Source organism: Myripristis murdjan, chromosome 9 (assembly GCF_902150065.1).
Source record: "Myripristis murdjan chromosome 9, fMyrMur1.1, whole genome shotgun sequence".
NCBI lineage: Eukaryota > Metazoa > Chordata > Actinopteri > Holocentriformes > Holocentridae > Myripristis > Myripristis murdjan.
Window position 1 is genome coordinate 32,339,497 of NC_043988.1, and position 22,497 is coordinate 32,361,993.

General features: G+C 42.6%; 1 protein-coding gene across 2 annotated transcripts in view; it reads left to right on the top strand.

Annotated features, from left to right (window-relative positions):
- The window catches only part of wdfy3 (WD repeat and FYVE domain containing 3), a 150,144-nt gene that overhangs the window by 94,924 nt on the left and 32,723 nt on the right, over positions 1–22,497 (top strand). Inside the window, exons 30-45 of one of the 2 annotated variants that reach the window (XM_030059309.1) lie at positions 56–273; positions 544–639; positions 2,246–2,436; positions 3,122–3,256; positions 3,836–4,015; positions 4,790–5,023; positions 5,645–5,744; positions 7,475–7,635; positions 10,535–10,764; positions 12,391–12,500; positions 12,969–13,151; positions 14,881–15,038; positions 15,181–15,258; positions 16,427–16,657; positions 21,213–21,381; positions 22,243–22,406. In XM_030059309.1, the coding sequence (XP_029915169.1) occupies positions 56–273; positions 544–639; positions 2,246–2,436; positions 3,122–3,256; positions 3,836–4,015; positions 4,790–5,023; positions 5,645–5,744; positions 7,475–7,635; positions 10,535–10,764; positions 12,391–12,500; positions 12,969–13,151; positions 14,881–15,038; positions 15,181–15,258; positions 16,427–16,657; positions 21,213–21,381; positions 22,243–22,406 (2,638 nt within the window). Of the gene's footprint in view, positions 1–55; positions 274–543; positions 640–2,245; positions 2,443–3,121; positions 3,257–3,835; positions 4,016–4,789; positions 5,024–5,644; positions 5,745–7,474; positions 7,636–10,534; positions 10,765–12,390; positions 12,501–12,968; positions 13,152–14,880; positions 15,039–15,180; positions 15,259–16,426; positions 16,658–21,212; positions 21,382–22,242; positions 22,407–22,497 lie in introns of both variants that reach the window. The other variant, XM_030059311.1, reaches the window with a different exon arrangement.

Sequence of the window (22,497 nt, forward strand, 5' to 3'; positions counted from 1 at the left end):
CAGCGGTTCAGACAGTAGCCTCACCCTGCGGCTGCCTCTCTGTGCCATCCTGCAGGGCTTGTGAGGAGCTGGTGCGGACGCTGGGCTTCGACTGGCTGCTGATGTTCATGGAGGAGCATCTGCACTCCAGCACGGTGACGGCAGCCCTGTGGATCCTGGTGGTGCTGCTGTCCAACCAGTCCATACTCAACCGCTTCAAAGAGGGCCTGTGTGGGGGAGGCTGGCTGGACCACACTGACTCGGTGCTCACTAATAAGATAGGCACAGTGCTGGGTAAGGCGTGGCTGCATCACATCACCCAACATTACTTAATGAAAAGAAAATATGATAATCAGAAAATCAGAAAATGTACATGATTTAGGAATCACAGTAATCTGCATTTAGATTTAGTCAATTACCTTGCAAGATAACAAAGCATATTACCTCAGTGTTGGGACGTACTTGAGATATTTTCATTCTCATATCTTAAACGTTTAACATCCCCTCCCATGAGAGTCTGAAGCATAATGATGTACAGTGTGTGTGTGCTGTAATATGGCTCAGCAGACACCCCTCCTCTCTCTGGCAACATTTTGCGTCGGAGTTGGCCCTCGTTCAGTAAACAGAAAGCTGCCCAGTTTGTGCGCCGCACAGCCATGGGTTCGTCTTCTAATTTTTTGCTTCCCACGGCAGATCTCCATGCTTTTGTCGGCTAGTCTGTCCGTCCAAACGTGTTCAGTCCCCACCTCAGCTCAGTGGTTCTCAACCTTTGCAGAATATCCATCTGAAACCAAAGAGATCAGTAATAATACCTGATACTGTATTTACATTTCCAAAATTGCAGAATTATAAACTCTTCCCAACAAAAGATGACTTTTAATTTCTCATTTCAGGCTCATTAATTTGATTAATTATTGAAAGAAGGCTGGAGGCTGCAATTACTCACTGTTTGACAGGAAAAGGGCATTGATGACAAAGATTAATAACAAGATAGTACATTTGCATATTAGAAATAGATTTTTTTTTTTTTTTTACCCAGAATTCATAAACTCTCTTTCAGTCCTACCAATATCACCTCACTGACCTTCAGGTTGAGAACCATTGCCCTTGCTTATGAAAACCAGTAGTGATATGGCCTAATAGAGCTACCACTGTCAAAATGCTGCGTAGCCCCCCTCTGGCTGTTCTCCTCCCAAAGTATAGCCCTTGGTTTTATTCAGAGATGTAGTCTGACTGCTAGTTGAGCCAAATCCTTATCTTTTAGTCATTATGTTATCAGTTCGGAAATGCCCAGGTTCCCATTTCAGAATCCCTGTTTGATTAGCTGAGTTATAAGTTTACAAGACTCCCCTTGCTACACTTGCCCTGTTAATTTAACCAGGTACAAGCAGGGTGGGAAATCACAACTCTGACCTTATCAGCAGTTTTCAGGTGCATGACCTGGATTCAAAGGAAATTATTACCAGCACCCACAAATTATGTGAATGTAGAAAACTCTTTAATGTATGGGCAATGTGACAAATACATTTCAGCATTATTAAAACTTTGCTGTAATCCATTGAATACTGAATACTTTACTACATTCACATAATTAGTAAGTGCTGCTAATAACTCCCTTTTCAAATTGCCAACATCCACCGGCCAAATGCTTGAATTTGTTGGCTGGAGTTGGTAAAGGGTTTCTGAGCCACCAGCCAGTTTGGCCGGTAACCACTCGTCTTTTGAAGCTCTTACTCTATTCTGCTCATCTTCATTAGCTGGTGTCAAAAGGAGGGTGGTGAATTCTGGAAACCACCTGGGTAAAGAGGATATAAGCATTCATTTCCTACCCTGTGTAGCCAACATAGCCAGTAGTTTCCTGAGTCAGAGAGATGGTAGTTCCATCTCCATATGTTCATATGAAGAAATCAAAAGTCTAGGAATATCTGGCATTACCCCTGCCCCTCCAACATCTCCAGCATTAACTACCCAAAGGTAAAAAGATGGCGCACACACTGACCTTCAGAACAAGATACAGTATCTCAATTTCACCAATTTATTTCAGCCATGTCAACAAGCATGTTAATGTATCAGTCTGGTGTCTCAGATGATGGCTAAATTGGTGAAATTGAGATTAGTCTACCTTGTCCTGAAGATCTGTGTGTGTGCTACATTTTTACCTTTGGGTTGTCAGTGCTGGAACGTACGATTTTGGTTTAGCACCATAAATACATACTGCGAAGGCGCATCCTCTCAAAAATCTAAACTACTTCCAACGGCTCCTCAGGGTTCAACGTGGGCCGCAGTGCTGGCGGGCGCTCCACGGTCCGGGAGATCAACCGGGACGCTTGCCACTTTCCGGGTTTCCCTGTGCTGCAGACACTGCTGCCCAAACACACCAACGTCCCAGAGCTCTACTTCCTGCTCATGGCCCTGTTTCTGCAGCAGCCCGTCACCGAGCTGCCAGACAGCCTGCAGGTACATGTTAGTACACCCAACCTTTTTTCTCCTTCTCCTTTTATTAATCACTCTGCTCACTTTTCTTAAGTACTAAAGCACAGCTGCAGCTGCTATAAGTCTGTACAGTGGTAGCCATTGCAGAAGACACTATACTGATTTATTCTGTACTTGTGACGCATTATTACTGCAGAAAATTTTTTTTTTTCTTGAATGTTATATGATCACTGGAACAAAGGTTTAAAAATGCCCATTAACTTTGAGTGAGATTTAAGCTGTTAAAAAAGCCGCTCAGGTGATACTAAAAGTTATCAGGGCTATAGTTTAATGGCCATCAGAGAGTCCTGTAATGAGGAAAATTCACATTTACAGCACCGGCTTCTAGCTTCATTCTTATCCACCACTTCTAAGTCCAACAGTAGAATAAAGATCAAATCCCTAGATAGCTGACATCACAAATAACCACTGGTGCCAGGAAAGTGCTAGCCAAGTGCTTCAAATACAAAGAAAAGGCACAAAGGAGCAATTTGTTGACAAGCCATCCTTTGCCATTTGTTGCTTTGTTTTGTCTCTTTTTAATTTATTTTAGATATATATTTTTTGTGCATCTTTGACTATTCACATTCGCTGATTTACAGATTTGGAACTAACATGTGATGTGTTTATGACTGTTATATTACCCCAGTGTGTGTTTGTGTCCTCTCAGTTTGACTTGGACTCGATCTGGACATTCATCTTCGGCATGCCGGCCTCCAGCGGGACAGTGGTGGGCTCCATCCACAGTGTGTGCACCGAGGCCGCGTTCCTCCTGCTGGCCATGCTGCGCAGCATGCACAACCTGGTGAGGACAGACTGCACTCTGAAAACTGTGGCTTTCTCAGGAGTTACTTCGGTGATCCAGAGGGAGCCAATAAACACCTTATGCTCGCCTTCTCGAGGAAATTTCCCTCATGAGATTCTTCCATATGTTAGATCTTCGCCAGCGATCCTCAACCCTTTTAAAGACTGACTTTCAAAGGCTTGACTTAGCACACTGTTTTTCCTATGTTTTCCCAACCAGTCTGAGATCTGAACCTGTAATCTTCAAGTCATGCAGTCATTTCTTTAACTTTAAACTACCACGGTATTACCACTGTCCCTATGTATTATGGGTTTCATTATATCTGATATGGGAAGGATGGAAAATTTCCAATATTTCAAAACCACTGATGATCCCTGCCTCAAAAACATAAAATACTCCAAACTCAGTCCAGCAATGACTTCAGAGTTTAATAGTAATACATAATTTGCTTTACTTTCATTCTTACAGTCATTGTGTAAGAGGAGGTTTCAGCAGATATTTCACTTTGAAATGGAAATGCTGTTTTACTTTGAGTGGTAGCTTGCAGGTTCATGAGTTTTCTTTTTTGTCCCATCCCAGCCGTGGCAGTCAGAAGAGGAGGGTTCATGGCTCAGGGAGTACCCAGTCACCCTGATGCAGTTCTTCAGGTACCTTTACCACAACGTGCCCGACCTGGCGCCCATGTGGCACAGCCCTGAGTTCCTGTGTGCCCTGGCAGCCACCGTCTTCCCCTTCAACATCCGGCCTTACTCTGAGATGGTGAGTCTTCTGTATTTTTTCCTTAAATTAAGCTGAAGCGAACATGCAAGCTTACCAGTCAAAGGGGCAACAATTAATCTATGACTTTTATGAATGCTTTTTGGCATAGGAATTGCAACAACATTGGAAAAACTTCCTTCTGCACAAGTTTCTGGCAAGAGACCACTTCCCAGGTGGCCTGTAATTGACATGAACAATAAACTTAAGGGTGGGGGTATATGCTGGAAAGTGAGTTTTTAAAGCCAGAAATCTCAGCACCTGGCCAGTTAATCATTGGTATTGATCAATAATTCTGTCAGCTCCCTGCAGATGTATTGTTATTTTGTGCTATGGGGCAGCAAAAACCTTACTTATTGCCCCTCTAGGATACCTTGCACTATTGAAACTGTATTCTTAACCACTACAATTTCAAGAAGAAATTGCAAGAGGCTGCAGTTTTTCCTCAGTGGGAAATGTGTTGATGGCAGCTTCCTCGATAATGCTAATTGTTGCTGTGCAGCCTTTAAATCAAGCCTAGCCTTGAAATTAAGTTACATGTTAAAGAAACTTTAACTCAGGCTGCTCTGTAGGATTGAACAGCAGAAGCCATCTACGCCCATCACTGTGAGACCCATCTGTCTGTTCATTTCTCTTCTTTGTTCTGTTGTATTGATGACCTGATGTCACACTGTCATTATTCTTGGCTCTGTGCTGGAGTACAGTCCTGCTGTACTTGTAAAAAAACATAGCAAGTGTTGAAAAAATTTACCAAATCTGTGTCTCTGTCCCCCCCAGGTCACAGATTTGGACGACGAGGCGGGTTCTCCCACAGAGGAGTTCAAAGCCTTCGCCGGGGACTCGGGTATGAACCGCAGCCAGTCTGAGTACTGCAACGTGGGCTCCAAGACGTTCCTGACCAACCACCCCGCCAAGAAGTATGTCTTTGACTTCATGAGAGTCCTGATCATGGACAACCTGTGCATGACTCCAGCCAGCAAGCAGACGCCCATCATCGACCTGCTACTGGAGGTGAGAACACCCTAACCCATTTTCTGACAGGGTTATCTACAGGGAAGGAAAACTGGCTGCAATCAAAAAGAGTGCCATTTAGGGTAGACGAAAATGTCTTCGTGCACATGAGAAGAAGAGAAGCGATTGCAGTGGATTATTGACATCACTGTATTACAAATGCAAGTACAAATATAGTTTAAAATGGCCTATTAATGTCCAATACTCTGCAGAATCTGGATGACAGAAACAAGGGTAAATCATTTGCATGGACAGATGATGAGGCAGAGCTTGAACTGAAAGTTACAAATAAATACATGTTTTTGAAAATAATGGAGAATGTCAAAAGTGTCAGCTGTGTGACGTCAATGTCTCTGCTGTGAGCAAAGAAAAAAGTAATGGAGGTGACATTAGTATCAAATTATACCATTTTCTTGGTTCACCCAGCAAAAGGAAAACAGCATTTATAAACCCATTTTTGTGCGGACAGGAAGCCAAAACGGAAGGAAAAGGTTGCATTTTCAAAGAACTTGTTGCCTTGTGAAAGTGGTCCTAAGCACGTTAAGATGAAAACTAATAGTTTTTAAATCTGTCACTCTGTAATAACTGAACTGTGCTTGTTTTCTGGTTTGTACCCACTAGGCCTCTCCGGAGCGCTCCACCAGAACGCAGCAGAAGGAGTTTCAGTCCTACATCCTGGATGGTGTCATGGAGCATCTGCTGGCTGCTGATGTCCTTCTAGGTCAGGCCACTTTCCTCAGCACCTCCCACACCAGCAGCTAGCTCAGCAAACCTGCTTTTTAGGTCACAAGCCACAGTGGCTGCACATGCCAAAATTCACCTGCTAGTTTTACTGGTTTCCCTGTCAGCTAGATTTTTAAAATGGACATGAGCATCCAAGTAGTTTGCCCGCCAAGATTATGCAAGTTTTATCTCAACTAAATGGTCAAATTCACCAGCTGCAGCCACAGTTAAGCAGCATCTGACCAAATGCTAGAGTACATGAGGGTCTGCTAGGAGCCACATGATGTAAATCTGATCACTACTCCAGAGTCCACGCCCACTACGCTACTCCTGGCTGCAAGTGCACCAGCTGCGATCTACTGCACATGTGTGGAACAACCAGACTCCACAAAGTAGTATAAACACCACTGCTACACGCCTGTGGTGTCCACCCGGGAATATAAATGAGCCTCCACGACAGGTCAACATGCACTGGAAGTCCAGGTTGATGATCAGGCATAAAACACCCCAGATGAGCTGCTGCAGAACTGCTTAGACAGATTTCTTATTTGGCTCAGTGGGTCTTTAAGGGTTGCACCCATGAGTCAGCAAAACAGCCCAGGAGATTGCAAAACAACTGCTGCATTTTAAATGGCTGCATGGGCCCTATTTAATATATTGGATTTTTAAAGTATGGTAGTCGTAGTAGTAATAATAATAATAACGATAATAAGAATCTTTACTTCTATAGCACCATCAAAAACCTAGTTTATAAAGTGTTTTGACAGGCATAGCAAAAGCAAAATAATCAGAAAGCAAAATAACATCTGAAAGCTGTAGAGAAAGGCCAAACAAGAGCAATGAAAAATTCAGGTTAAAACAGGAAAACAAAAGATGCCAAACACAGCAGAGAGGAAGACAGAAGGAGCCTCCAAATAATTTCCCACAGATGATAGAAACCTACATGTTGGTAAAAGTGTTCTGTGTCCTGTGTTCAAATCCAGACTCAAAACACACGTGTTCAAGATAGCCTATTCTCTGTAACTATAACTACTTTGTTCCATTTCTCCATTTCTTTTTACCGTGTATGCCTTTTATCTGTTGTTTTATTGTACTTGTTTTTATTATTGTAAAGTGTCCTTGAGTGTCAAGAAAGGCGCTTATAAATAAAATTTATTATTATTATTATTATCTTCAGTAGTGAAAAAATTGGAGGCTTATTTTGGTCGTGCTCCTTGATCTTAAAACATAGACTCAGTCGGCTCCAAATAAATTATAGTAAATAAAGTAAATTATTCAGTTTCAGTTTAACCTATGCATTTCAGGTTATGTTCTCCCCATCACACTGTACCTAAAGCAATAGAAACTTCAAACATGGTACAATTGGCTGTCGGACATTTATCTTTAGAGTGAAGGCTGTTGATAATGACGTAGGATCCTGTTCATACGGGAAAGGATTGTTCAGTCAAGCGTCAGTCTCATATCTGTCAAACTACAGCCGTTATGGAGGACCCACTTTTTATTTAGCAAACTAATATTACCCTTTAGCTCTGCTCTGTTTTTTTCTGCCATTGAACGAAACAAAAAAATAGTTTCTTAATGAGTCGGGTCACTCAAGTTTGTGGTTTTACTGCAACATTCAACAAAGAATTGTCTGAAGTATTAGAAATGGGATAATGCATATCCAGAGACTTCACCAATGGCAGCTAATGGATCTAACAAAATTTCTTGCTCCTCTGTTCCACCCAGGTGAAGATGCATCTCTGCCCATCAGTAGTGGAGGCAGCTACCAAACCCTGGTCAACAACGTCTTCTACTTCACGCAGCGTGTGGTGGACAAGCTGTGGCAGGGCATGTTCAACAAGGAGTCCAAGCTGGTGGTGGACTTCATCGTGCAGCTCATAGGACAGGTATGTTCAGGGGAACACTGTGCAGAAAACCGTCAGTTTCCACCTGTTCTCTCTAGTGTAGAACAGACAGTCAACTCAGATGATTATCAGTATTCCCATATATCAGAATAATTACAAATGAATCCTATTTGATTCATGAAAATCATTAAGGACAGCTGAAGAAGTCGGTACTGTAAGGCACAACTGGGCTGGTGAGTTGTAATTTCTGTGCTCTGCCTGTGACATTTTCATTTTACCCATGGAAAAAGCTACTGTTCTGTCAATGAAATATGGCAGTATTATCTAGTTAGTTCGCCCAGATCGCTGGAAAACGTAAATGCAGCTTAACATTAAAAAGTGTATGTTAAGCCATTAACCACACAGATGGTTTTTTTATTGATTTATGGTCATGTGATGCTGAAAATTGAACGTAAATGCATTATGAGGATCATAAATATCTTAAGTAACGCTGTGCAACATTTACAGCACATGCTGCCATGGTATGATGTCAGTTAGCGGTATCAGAGAAAGCTCAGGGGTGGAGAAACCCTGGCCAAGTTTCAAACGGCCAGTTCCTCTGTATTTTCTCTCAGAGGAAGCATTTCTCTCAGCAAACTCTCTCAGCATTTCCCACTTTGCTAAAATTCTGGGATGCAGCCTTGCTGTAATTGCACAGGCTTTTAAAAGTCCAGACTTGCAAGCAGAGCAGACAAAAACTATATGTAGAACAGAATTAGATCTCCAGAGGATTGTTGATTACGTGCCAGAATGGAGTTATAGTAGACAAACTTATCAGCCACAGCAAAAAGCAGCAGCATTTAGCTGGTGACTGGAGGCAGATACCCACCCTGCTCGCAGAGCCTCGACTGTGAGACCAAACGCTCGTCTCCCGAGCAGCACGAGCCAGACAGGAGGCGTCTGTCTGCGCTTGATAGAGAAATGAAACGGCCCTTTTACGAGTCTTTTTACTGCTAATGCAACCGCTGAACAAGCTCAGGATTAAATTAGCTAAGCAGCAGCCATCTAACTGCCAGGCTCACTTACTCGTCTTAGCCAATAGAGGCACAAATATTAGATATGGCTGTAATTCCATTAGGGCCTGACTGACTGACAGGTGTGTGTGGGTTGGTGTGCATGTGGTCTCTCATGCATGTGTAATTGAGGTATTCGGCGTTTCTATCTATACTATACATATGACTGGTGAGAAAAAAAATGCTCTCTTTAAGTGTAAGAATTTATTTTTAAAAAATGTTTTGCAACTAAGAAGTTTTTATGTCACATGATACTGTTTTGGACCATTTGTAAAACATCAAAGATATAAACAAAAAATAATTATCTGCAATGCAGTTTCTAGATAAATGTATAGGGAAGTGCTTCTATAATAACTACCACTTTACAGTAATAATATTAGCTAGCACAAGTACATGTAAATCTCTCCTTCTACGTGTGTTGTGGATGTTGAATCATGCTTTCATGCAATGCCTGAAGATATAAACTACTGTGCAAATGAGAGGATTAGGAGATTATCCACTGAAATTAATTTTTCATACCATAATGTGCCATTGTTCTGTGGTGATATCTTGATGTGATCAGTGCCTTAGTGGTTTCAGGAGATAGCTGGTCATCCTTTGTACTGCTTAAACAAAGGAATTGGCTTATATCTGTTTTTCATATTTATTTTATTGAAGTGTTTTGAACACAATCTGCACATTTTTGCATGACACCCTGCCTACATCGTTTCCCACTATAGATGCGTACAACATTTACAAATCCCTCATATAATATTATGTATTGGTTTGCTGGGATTTTCAGATCAAGTGCACCACATGGAGTCTGGCTCTGACATGAGTCTCAGTTTTTCATAAAGATCTGACCAGTACAAACAGGCAGAAATTGGAGGGTTTTGTTGCAAAGAACATTTTTCAGATCATCATATAGATAGCAGAACATAAATTAAATTAATTTTAACCTCACATTATCCTCCTGTGGTGTGCCACTCAACTCTCTTCTTTATTTCATTATGTAATTCCTGACCTTGACTGCACATAATCTGGACAAGCTGAGCCTCTGGGCATGTTGACAATTATTATTTTAGTCTCCTGCTGTCAACTGTGACTACATTGAGGGCATTTCAGTCTTAAAACAATTCTTCATTTTCACTCTGAAGTTTATCATTGTGCTATAGAGCTCCCCTTCCTTTCATTTATCCTGTATCTATCTTAAAAGGCTTTTCTACCATGAATGCCATGCAGCCGAACTACATTAGTAAAATATGAAGGAGAACCCCAGTGTCAAGCCATTCTGTATAAGTTTGTAATTGCAACTGTATTTGGTCGTGAACTCCTTAAGCATTTCTCTGCTCAGGCACAGTGACCACACGACTGGGCTAAAAGACTTAACCCAGGTCAGCCTTGGTTGCTCAAACAAATCTTCTTTCTAGCAACATATTCCCACGGCTCTGTTTGCATCCAAACCACAGCAGTGCCACAATACGCCACATCTTTCCTCCACGACTATGTCAACCTTGTTGTTGTTCTACCACTTTATCCTATGACAAATCCTTTCCCTCTAACCGTTTTTCTCTTTTCTGTCCCTTCCTCTTTCACCTCATCTATGTTTCATACCCCCTCTTTTCTTCCCAACTCCTACTCCAAAATTTCTTTCTACAACATCTCTCTCCTCTCTTCCCTGTCCATGTCTCCTGTCATCCCCTCTTTTGTGGCTCTCTCACTCCTCACACTCTAAATCTTTCTCGTACGTAAACCACCCTCTTCTCTTTCACATTTTTCTGCCCTATCAATCCGTCATCCATCCCCTGCACTCTTTCACTTTCTCACTTCCTACTCCAAATCCTCTTTCCTCAAATCCTCCCTTTCCCCCTCCTTTTTGTTTGTTTTTTCCTCACTCTTTCTCCGTCTAGTCTAAGAGGCGTTCCCAGGGTCTTTCCCTCGACACCATCTACCACTGTTTGAACCGGACGGTGCTCTACCAGCTCTGTCGGCCCCACAAGACGGTAGCACAGCAGGTGGCCCTGCTGGACGCCCTGCGGGTCCTGACTGTCAACCGCAACCTGGTGCTCGGGCCGGGCAACCACGACCAGGATTTTGTGGCCTGCCTGGCTCACTGCTTCATCTGCCTGCACAGCGGAAGGTAAGGTGAAATAAATCCAGGCCTCAACCTGGGTGACTGAGACCTTCTCAAATTTGTATGTGAGAAATATATTTTTTGTACATTCCATGAATCATCTTCCAGTCTCAAACAAATCATGTTGGGACCTTCAGAGAGGTTCAAGGGCAGTGTTGTGACAGGGGAGTTGTGAGAAATACTTTGTTGCCCATCATGACTTGAGACGCTTTTCATCGAAAGGTGAGGGATTTTGAAGCAAACCACGCACCACTGTCTGCTCAGGAAATTGGAAAAATTGTTAAAATTCTACCTAGTTTTCAATGCATAATCACGATACAAGGTTGTAAACACAGCTTCTTGAAAAAAAAAAAAAAACATGTTCTAATACTGTGCATAATCCTTAGCCTACAAAGTGTCAGTTAAAACCTAAGAATTAGCATTTTGAACTTCTTGCCCACTCAGAGCATTTGAAGGTTTGAGCACTCAAGCAGAAAACTTACTTGTGGTAAGTTTTACTGCAATATTCAGATGAATAACATATTGAAACTGCGAGATGTAACAGTAAAACTACAAGATGGATGGATGAATGGATAGATAGAGAGAGATAGAGACAGAGAGACAGATATAGAGATAGATGGATCAATGTACTTTGTTGTTCCCAAATTGGGAACTCGGCATGATATTTCAAGATGTTGTTCTTGTCTGTTATGTTGATCAGAAAGCTGTCCAACTGTTATGCTCGGCTTATGTGAACACACATGATTCACAACGCTGACTCATTATATGGCATCTGTGCATGTACATTCATTTGTGGTGGAGAAGATGAATGGTGTGAATGGTGCCTCTTCCAAACTCAGTTTAGAAGATGGCAGAAACGATAACGTCCCTCAAATCAGAACCATCTCTAAGGCACTGGACTTAGCAGTTGATAGCAGTTAGTCACTCCTACCACCAAACAAATCACCGTCAACAAGTCTGTCGATGGTTTTGGCATTAAGGTATACCGTCTCTCAGATTGGAGTTTTAGTGAGACAGCATCTCTCCAGGGAAGATGCTCTGGAGGGAAAAATCATCTCATCGGATGAGTCAGTCTCAATGGACAGAGCCCAAGATTTCTGACTCAGTAACATTAGATTGAAGCCCTGTGAAAAACACAAGAGTTAAGATAGGAGGTAGCTAATAATATGCAGCCTACACTCTTGCTAATAAATAAAAAATAATGCACTTCAGCCAAACTGAGTTATCTAGGTTAGAAGGTAATTTGGTCTAACCAAACCGGTGAGATTATTTCTGCCTCCGGGGCTGCTTTGCCTCTGAGGAATGTTTGCAAAACTAAAACTGCAGTCAGACTTTGCATTTTACACAACACAGGCTTTTGATGCATCCAATTACAATCTTCTGTTATGTCTTCTGGCCACAGTGGCTGATGGTTTCCAAAACAGCAGCAGGTGGCGAAAATTGATACTTTCCTACCCTGCTGGGAACACAATGAGCTTTGAAACAACACACTGTCGGACTCTGGAAAACAGACTTATTTGCTGCCTAAAAGCAGCAGTAATGTGGCTGCACCATCTCGCTCTCCCTGCGATCTGCCATTCCCGGGTCTCTGTGTGGCAGTTTGGTCCTGAGCCAGCGTGTTTCTCTCTGCAGTAGCGTGGAGGGCTTCGGTCTGGAGGCGGAGGCCCGGATGACAACCTGGCATGTCATGATGCCCGCAGAGAATGATGCCGACGCCACACACAGTCATGACGTCAGTGAAGGTAACACACTCTCTTTGTATGTGTGTGTGTGTGTGGGTGTGTATGTACAGTGCTTTACATCTGTATCAGCTCTATACATGCTGTTTAGAGGATTTTTCCCCCATTCTTCCATTAAGACTGGGAGTTGTATGGGGAATATTTTAATTAATTTGTGAATTTGAGAAAATCCCTCTTGGTATTAGGGATTATTGTGGGTAAAATAGGGCCCAAAAAAATCCCAATTCTTTCCATTTTGCATCCAAGCACTATTTGCACAATATGAGGAAAAACTCATGGGGGTTGAATACTTTGAAAGCGTCCAACTGGAAACCAAACTGGAAACCAAACCAAAAAGAAACAATATTAGCAAACAGTGCACCAGTTTTCATTCATGAAGGCACACTGATTTACTTATGATAAGCCATGGAAAAGTCACATCAGGGCTATGGTGGGAACCCTGGTTAAGACCCGGAGCTGCTCCCCCCACAGGGCGTCAGCTGCTGCTGAAGGCGGTGAACCGAGTGTGGACGGAGCTGATCCACAGCAAGCGGCAGATGCTGGAGGACATCTTCAAGGTGTCTCTGCCCGCCAATGACAGAGGCCATGTGGACATCGCCACCGCCCGGCCCGCCCTGGAAGAAGCAGCCCTGAAAAGCTGGCAGAACCACTTGGGTGAGGGACACACACACACACACATATACGCATACTTACCCTATTACAGCGATATTGCACTGCATTGCAGCCTCACTGCACATCAGCTGAAGCGCTTCAGCCCTTTGGCTTCATCCTTGATAAGAAACGGTCTGACCGAGACTTCTGACCTCCCTGTGAAGAGAAAAAACAACTTCCTTTCAACAACTTTCACATTTTTAATAATAGCAGTAGTAACATTAGTAGTTTTAGCAAAACAGAGATTGACCAGCTGTCGATTTGGCTGAATTACATCAGAATTTTGTTTTGAAATATACTAATTTGGTTCTTGTACAGCCTTCAGTAAATAATCATCTACAGTACTAGCGCAGCATAGATTGTAGTATAAGTTCTATACAGTGGGCACCGCTATTTGTACATTTATTTTTACATGCACAAACAACCAGTTCGCTTTCATCAGAAGTGCTTTTGGGCATGATCACAGTCACAAAAATACATACAATCATATTCAGTGACAGCTGAACAGTTAAAAATGACTAATGGCTCTTTTGTTGGAACAAAAGAGCTGGCTGTTTATGTCTCATAATCAGTGACATAACCAGCTCTCAACTATTTTGGGGGCTCATCTTGTGGTTCTGGTTGTTTTGTACAGCAGGTCCTTTAGTCCGGGAGCCAAGCCAACAGTACAGATTTGATATCGCTGATCCGCCCCTCTTTCCTGCTTTACCCCCCTCTGCCTTCCCCTTCCCACCCTACCACCTGTGAAATCTCTCCTTTATTTTTCACATCTTCTCTCTCTCTCTCTCTCTCTCTCTCTCTCCCCTCTCTCTCTCTCTGTCTCCCTCTCTCTCTCTCTCTGTCACTCTCTCTCCTTTCTCTGTCTCTGCCTCCCTCTCTCCCTCCCTCTATCAGTGCTATATTTCTGCTGATGCAAGCAGAATGGTAAATTACCACCAGCCACCTGCCAAAGATGTAAGTTAGTCCCCTCCATGAGCCACTTTGGCAGGTAACCAAATATTGTTACAAGGTTCCTCTCCATTCCTGAAATTGGGTTATGTAATCAAAGTGGCTTGTGAAAGTAGCTTAGCGTAGAGCAGCACTAGAGAGGATAAAAATATCAGAAATTGCAATAGTGACTGCTTCAGTTTCCAGATTGCAAGAGGTTGCTTTTTTTTTTTTTCTAAGAAGAGAAATGTATTTCAGACTGCTTCCTAAATGAAATCTTTCATTTTAGTCAACTAAATTCCCAGCATTCACCTGCCACTTTTCTCCCTATAAATGATATTTCTTCCAAATACCAAGTCACAGTCAATGTTAGAGCCTTAGGTCATCTTGCCCTGGAAGGGGGTGCTATTCAAATGGATGATCATTGTTAAAAAATGGATGAAATGATAAGGATTTACTCAAGACTAATATCCAATACTAACCTCCTTAGTAAAATGTTAGAAATTAAAGCAAAATGTCTATTTCTTCTCTATTTTCTCTATTGGTTTTCTTGATTTTCTCCTCTCAAGTGGTCGGAAAAAGAATGATTTCATGTCAACAGTTTAGTCCAGTGAGCCCAAACTAATGGTCCAAGCTACACTGTTGAGTGAAAAGAATGGATCATATTGGTACTCTGTATCGGTGTATCGGTTAATATTTAATACTAAGATTTGTACTTGGCAACAGTACTGCATTCAAAAAGTGGTGCAGTGCATCCCTGCTAAAAATCACTGTCTCTGTCCCTCTCTCCTACTCTTTTGGTCAGTCCATGAGAAGAAGTGCATCAGTCGTGGTGAAGCAGTGGCACCGGCCACCCAGTCCAAACTGTCCCGGGTCAGCAGTGGCTTTGGCCTCTCCAAGCTGACAGGCGTCCGCCGCAACAAGAAAGAGAACAGCCTCAACAAGAACAACTTGTCTGCACAGGTACACACACTGAACACACACACACACAGCATGATTTTAGTGAGTTTTCACCTGTAGTATGTTTAACATGAATCAAACCTAATTAAACCTAAGGCATGGTGTTATTCAGCTTTGTATAATTTTAGCCTTGTCTAACCAACAGGAGACTTTCCAGTGGATGTTCACGCACATCGCTGTTGTACGAGACCTGGTGGCCATGCAGTACAAAGAGTATCAAGAGGTACAGCACCGATTTAATGTCTGATGGGTGGAACTGACCTTGGAAAAATCAGAAAATTAGAGATTTTCACCGCATCCATTGCATGTCACATTCAAAACAGTCAAATTTAGGAGTTTCACAGGTTCCTTGTGTAAGTGTTAAAAATTAAATTACGCAGGAAAGACACACTTCGTATCCCAATCAGAGTCGCTTCAATTTGCCAAGTACAATGGGTTCAGCCTGGCTGATCGGTGCTGACTCATTACAGAACAGTTACACAACACAGGAGTGACAGACAAGATGCAGAACACCACCTAATACGACCTCTCATATAATACAGACAAGGCTTTAAGTGTTTACCCTCATGTGTGAAAAACACTTGTGGGGGAGGGGTGGAGTGGGATTATTATATCTAGGTTGGATTAATGTCAGATCTGAACTGCTATTCTATGCAGCAGCAAAGTGATTTATTAAAATTCTGTGCACAAACAATGGCATAACTGATCCGGCTGAACATGTATCCTGTTACTCTTTGTAACAGGATACCATTTCCCGGCTTAGTCCAAAGATGAACTTTCAGAAGCTGTAGACACTGCAAGATTGTCTTAAGCATCACAAAGAATATGACCTGATGCAAACTCAGTCCATTATAAAGTGTACATTACTGGTTATTCACCCAAACATTGTAATTACCCTATTGCAGAACTGTTTCCACAATTGCAGCTGGCTTTCCCTCGTTATATGAGAAAAGGAGTTCTGCAACAGGATAATCGAAGTTTTTGGATCAATAGCTGCTTACGTCCACTTTTGGTTTTAGGTGAAATGTTGAATTGTAACTGGACCAAATGGGACTTGTTTAAAGATCCACATGTTACAGCTAAACTGGCAACAAGGCACCATTTATTTAGCCTCTGGAGGAGGATAAATAAATGGTGTTGTTGTATTGGAAGCATAAATTAAATGAGACAGTTAAATAGACCAAGCATAGCCTGAGTGTATGTGCCTCCTAACATGGAAGCTTTAATATATGATGGTAAGAAAAACAAAAAACAAACCACAAGCATGCATACACAAAGCCAAATAATTCTTAAGGTGCACCCATGTTTTTATAGTGACAGATTGCAGCATTCGTTAAAATTTAAAAAAAAAAAAAACATCCCACTCTTCCACCTGTGCTTCCATCTCCCAGCGGCAGCAGAACGCCCTGAAGTACGTGACGGAGGAGTGGGCGTCCATCGAGTACGAGCTGCTGCGTGAGCGTGGCCTGTGGGGCCCGCCGATCGGCTCCCACCTGGACAAGTTTGTGCTGGAGATGACGGAGGGGCCCTGCCGCATGAGGAAGAAGATGGTCCGCAACGACATGTTCTACATCCACTACCCCTACGTCCCTGAGGTGGAGGCCAACACCAACTCAGCACAGGTACGCTGCTTTGAATCTGGGTTACTGTTCCAGTGAAAAGACTCTGCACGGAGCCTTGAGCCACCTGGAAGTGACTCATATGTTCCCAACAGGAACTACACCAGTTGGCGGGGCAGAAGTCCCCTTTCAGGCATTTACACCTCATCTGCCCTGCACTAGCACTGTTGGAAGTTATTTCTTTAATGACATACAGCCTAAGGCAATCTGTCTCTCATTTTTTCTCCCTCACCATCACTCTCGCTGTCTCTCTGCCTTATAAATATTCTTCAAACTATCCCATAACCCCAATGGAAGGGCAGCTCGTTTATTTCATGTATATTTTAGACATTTAGCTGATGCCATTGCCCTGAGGGACTTACAGTGAGAATAACTGTCAGATTGCAAGCTGGTGATCACGTTATTCTACAACTATTTATTCCTGTGACCCTTGAATGATCATGTTTGATGGAGAAGTTCCCGGCAAAGGAATGAGACCTGAGCAGAGGCTGAAGGGATTTTTGCATCAAGGCAAGAGCATATAGAGCAAATAGAGGAGGAATATGTGGGAGAAGGGATATGTAAGTGCAAGCATTTTGAATGTAACTACCTTGAAATAGGTCTGCCCACATTCAGCAGCCCCTAAAAAGTAAGCAGTTCATGTACAATGAGCGGGTAGTATCATCAGTGTGTCCCACAGTGTGGCCCTCAGTGTGGCCATCAGTGTGTCCCACAGTGTGGCCCACAATATTGTGTCCTGAGCTCCAGCGGGGTTATCAGCCCACAGGTTTAGAGCCTCTGAAATAGAGCTCATCAACAATCACAGCCATGTCATGGGGGGGCAGTGACACCAGAAGCCCGGGCGAGCTTTTCCTGGCACCGCTGACACACATTTAGCTTTGTTTTCTCTATAAATAATCCCTCTTGTCTGTCGGCCAAAGGGTCCCTTTCTCCACTCCGCTGGGATTTGGTCGTCCGTCAGTGTGGCTGTCAGGAGAGATTGCCCGTTGTCATGTCCATTTGGTCACAAACAGAATTGTTCTTTACGGCAATGCAGGGCCCCCAAAACTGCATTTTTTCACGTTTTTTGACATTTTCAGTATTAAGAGGATGTTCTTACATTGAGAAAAAGTGCAAGAGCAAAATTGGCTTCAGTACCTTGATACTCAAGATTTGTATCACTGCTAGTAGCAGTGATAAAAGATCAAAGCCATGGCGTCCTGACAATATTCCTGTGACCCTGTTTGCTGTATCACACAGAACCACTTGGAAAAGAAGTAATAAGCATTGGACAGAAGTAGAAGCAAGAGTTCATTTGCGGTTGCACTAAATAAAATGCCCCCATTGAGCTCCCTGAATAACACTGATAAAGTATGTTGGGTTGTAGAAGTACATTTAGGTTTAATTAACCTTTCATGAAGAAGTTTCAAGGGTTATCTCATGGTTGCGGTGTAATTAAGTCCTCTGAATCGTTTTCCAATCGTTAACCAACCTTTAATCTAACCCAGCGATATGTCACATTATGTAAACATGTTAGGAGAATAGTTGCAAGTTGTTGGACAGAGTCAGACACTCAGACCTTGCAGGTGAAAAAAAAAACACCACTCCTGCTCTTTTGGCCGCTTAGCAGTTCAGCTGGGGCAGTCGAGGGTTAATGCCTTGCTCAAGGCCACATTGGCAGGAGTTTCTGAGGGAGCCACCTCTACAAGAATTCATGCTTGACTTTCCATTCACAAACCAGAGCAAATTATTGAAATTATGCTCCTCAGAATGACTTTTTTTAATTTAATTTGTAACATACTAAGAAAATCTAATAATCTTGTAGCTTTAGAATAACCATTCAGGGTCTTGTATTGGTCTAGTCACTGTAAAGAAATGAAAAAAAAAACAACGCTTTTTTAAAAACCTAACGCTAATATAGAATAAATCTTTCCATTCATAAAAGCTCCCTCAGTTCAGCATGTCGGACTGATGGGGAGCTAATCTGAAGTGAATGAGGCTTTTGTTAAGGGAAATGTGCTAATGCTACATGAATCAGCCATTTAATCTATCATAAGAAGCTAGCACATACAGAAGCCTATAGAGAAGAATATAAGCTAATTCCAGACAAACCACAGTCCAAACCACTTTCCCTCTTTATCTTAGTTATTCTAAAGAGCTTTAGTCTGTACATGTTTTATTTAACTGTTTCTGCCCCCTCACATACATGACACAGCATAAGGTGTTAAGCAGTGGGTATGAGGGTCTCGCCCCCATGGTGCAGGAACTACAGCAAAAGCAAAGGTTGTGCCACAATCACCGCTTTGACAAAACAAAGAAAATGCATAATTTCTGTGCACTGATTAGGTGTGTAAATGATAGTGTAAAAGCATAAGAATCATCAGAATCGGGAAAGAAGCATTGAGACTCATGTATAAATTTAAAATGAATAAAAGTTTCCTTTTCCTTCCAGCTAAAATAACATTTGACTGAAGTTCAGGAAGTACACAGTAAAAAGTGGGACTTAGGACAGGATAGGAGCACCGTGTGGGTCCTCAATCAGGCAAATGAGACTCAGGTGCTCTTTGGAGAGAGTTAGTGGGGGGGTCAATGGAAAATATATTTAAGTTTGTCTCCTTTTGAAATAAACATGCTATGTAGAATACAACCGACAAACTTAAAAAAAAAAAAGAAAAAAACTTAAAAACACCTTAAAATATTTTTTTTTTTCAATGGAGTAAGTGTCATGGATGCCGGACATACTTTATCCAGGATGTTTAAAAAGGAAACTATATTTTCCAATAAAATTAACAAAGCTACCATCAGATCCATCTGGAGGAAACACACACATTCCTCTTGAAATTAATTATTTCTAGCCTGTGTTGAACAGTAGGAGAAGGCTGCTTTTCCGACAAGTTGGCCTTTTTTGATTTTGCACAACTCATTCTGAACATGACTGATGTCCGGTGGCTTATATGCAGTTGTTCCCTCTGCACTGAATCAGATTCGTAGTTTCAATCAGTATTGGCTTTACAAATAAGAAGCCATGAATCCCCGGTGGTGTTCAGAGTCTCATCCTCCCTTTTTACCCCTCTCCAGCCCCCTGCCCCCCCTCTGGTGCCCCTGGTGTCCTCAGCTCTGGCTGGGCACCCTGACGATGCCCAGGTACCCCACCACAGGCCTGAACACACTCATGGATGCCCTGTGTGACTGCATGGTAGTGGCCCCTGTAAAGACAATCAAAGCATTTCCCAGCATGTTTGGCAGCCATGCAGTGAAATCCTGGCCTGCTGTACTAGCCAACCTCCCCATTTGTAAATTAATTTTGTTGCTGTTGTTGTTGCTGTTGAAAAATGTCAACGGGAGGTTTGACACAAGCCAAGGCAATTACTCTTTGAGTGTTGTTTCCAGTGCTCTGTGTTTGGTTCTTTGTGTAGTGCGGACATTTGGGTATGTGCATGTTACTTAGTGCATTTTAAGTATAACCATAGAGCAACAAGCTAACTTAAGAGTTCTTTCCCTGCCAGCTTTTTAGATCTCAGTTAAAATACCACACACAATGAGTGCTCCAGTAAATGTGTTAAGTGCTTCTGCGGGATCGTTTGTCATTTTATAATCGCCGGTTTGGTTTCACGCTATGGAAAAAAAGTCTTCTGAACTCTTGTCCATTTCCAAGATACTTAACATTGTCAATGTCAAGTCTTGTGAATGGACTCGGTCCAGAAAAAAAAAATCCTGTAAATAGACTAGATTGCTTTCATACCGCTCACAAATGATAAGATGGTTTGCATGATGTGGGCGGCATTGCAAACTCGGGTCCCTCCAATCAGTCCAAGTGGGAAATTACACTAATTTGTCTACCAGCTCCACTGGCTGTTTCATCCAAAACTGTTCCAGTCCCCTTCACCTTTATACCGCTTACTGTTTAGAATCAAATAGAGGCTCCAAACACAAAAAAATACAACTAGAGGAGATAAACATTTCCAGCATGGGGGCTGATGGTAAGTTCACATCCAGATCCTAAGCTGTTGAAGGTTTTCCATGGGCTTGGACCTAACGTATCTGCTACAGAATGAAAATGAAGTCTTGAATATTGTTGCAGTGAAACTAACCATGACTGACATTTTGAAATTACATCGCTCAGCAGTGGTCTCAAGCATGCCAAATTTTTCTGTCAGCTTGTTTCTTCCTTGTCCTTACCCTTGGTAAAACATTGCTAAGGGATCCCTCGGTTAAAATGGAATATGATACAAAACCATGCAATGTCCCGGGTCTGGTATTTTAATCACTGCTGTCAGAAAATAAGCCTGCCTAGGCTGTTGTGCAGTGGTAGTAATCCCAGAAATCCTGTTATACTTTTATTTGGCATCTATTTTTTAGTAATACGCCAGACACATTCCTCATGAACACAGATGTACCCAAATCAGTACAGTGGGAAAGATGAATAACATCTCTCAGCAAGCGTGACCAAACTTTTCCTTTTAGCTAAAATAAAATTTGACTGAAGTCCAGGAAGTGAGCAGTAAAACGTCTGACTTCTAAAAGATATGTTGGCTACGGTAGCCTCCCTCACCTGTCTCTCTTCTCGCCCCCTCTCCAGAAGCCTCTGCGATATCGGCGAGCCATCAGCTATGACAGTAAGGAATACTACATGCGTCTGCTGTCTGGAAACCCGGGCATGTACCAGCACTCTGTGGAGCACAGCACAGAGGGGGAGACCACCCAGCATGAGCCTGAGCACGGAGAGGACACCATCGCCAGGGTGAAAGGTGCGGTGAAGGCACAAACACAACAATCACAGAAAAACATGTCATCTTGGCTCTTATTTGTAAATTAGCCTGTGGTGATCAGCAGTCATCATTAAGAAAAAAAATCAAATCCGGCTGATGAAATAGTCAAAGTGGCTGATGAACTGTCAGGATCCACCAGTGACTGACCGGAAAAAAATTATATTAAGGGTTGGACAACATAAAACTTCTGAAGACTGAGAAGCAAGCACCTTTTTCTCTTAATTTTTCTATTGAACAATTCTTTACGATGGGTCATAAGTTGTCGCAGTGTCTCATGCATGGATTTAAGACCTAGGAGACTTAGACAGTAGAGATTGTGCAGTGGGATTACAGGCCTATGTAATACAACAGGTGCCATCATCAAGGTCTATAATGTCATCAAAGCTTAAAAAAGACAGACATGTTAAAATGAATGTTGTGGTACTTCCTAATTTAAACTGCTGTGGCATCATAACACTTCTTGCCTAATCCTAGTCTGTGCTCCAAAACACTTTTGGGTGCAGCTAGTCAGACACAAGCTGTTCACTTTTCTACTAGATATGTTCGCTTTTGTGCAAATCAGATGTTTACAAAAAGATTCTGATGGCTATCTGACTAGATGCTACGACTTGCAGGCTAACAATATTTAAAACCAGTCAGGTGCATCAGTGGCAAAATGACCTGTTCCCTCCCAAGACAACATAGAAATGACCTGCACATATTTTAGTTTTGTTGAAACAGGGCAAGTTATACGTTCAGATGCACAATCGGATATTTGCAGCAACTGTTGCCCGAGAACCAAGAACCTCCACTGTGGTCTCCAGAGGGTGTTTTATCACTTTTATCTCTTCTTGTTGCCAGGCCTGGTGAAGGCTCCCCTGAAGAGGTCTCGCTCCACAGCGGACGGGGCAGACGAGGACAGTCAGGAGCAGCTTCAGGATCAGCTGCTGGAGTCAGGAGGCCCGGAGGAGGAGCAGAGGACCGACAACACGTCGCTGCTGCGCCTCCTGGAGGAGGGAGAAAAGGTCAGACACTCACAAGGCTCTATTTTAACAATCTAAGGGCACAGTCTGAAGAGCATGGTGCAGCTGCATTTAGGGTGTGTCCAAGGCCTTT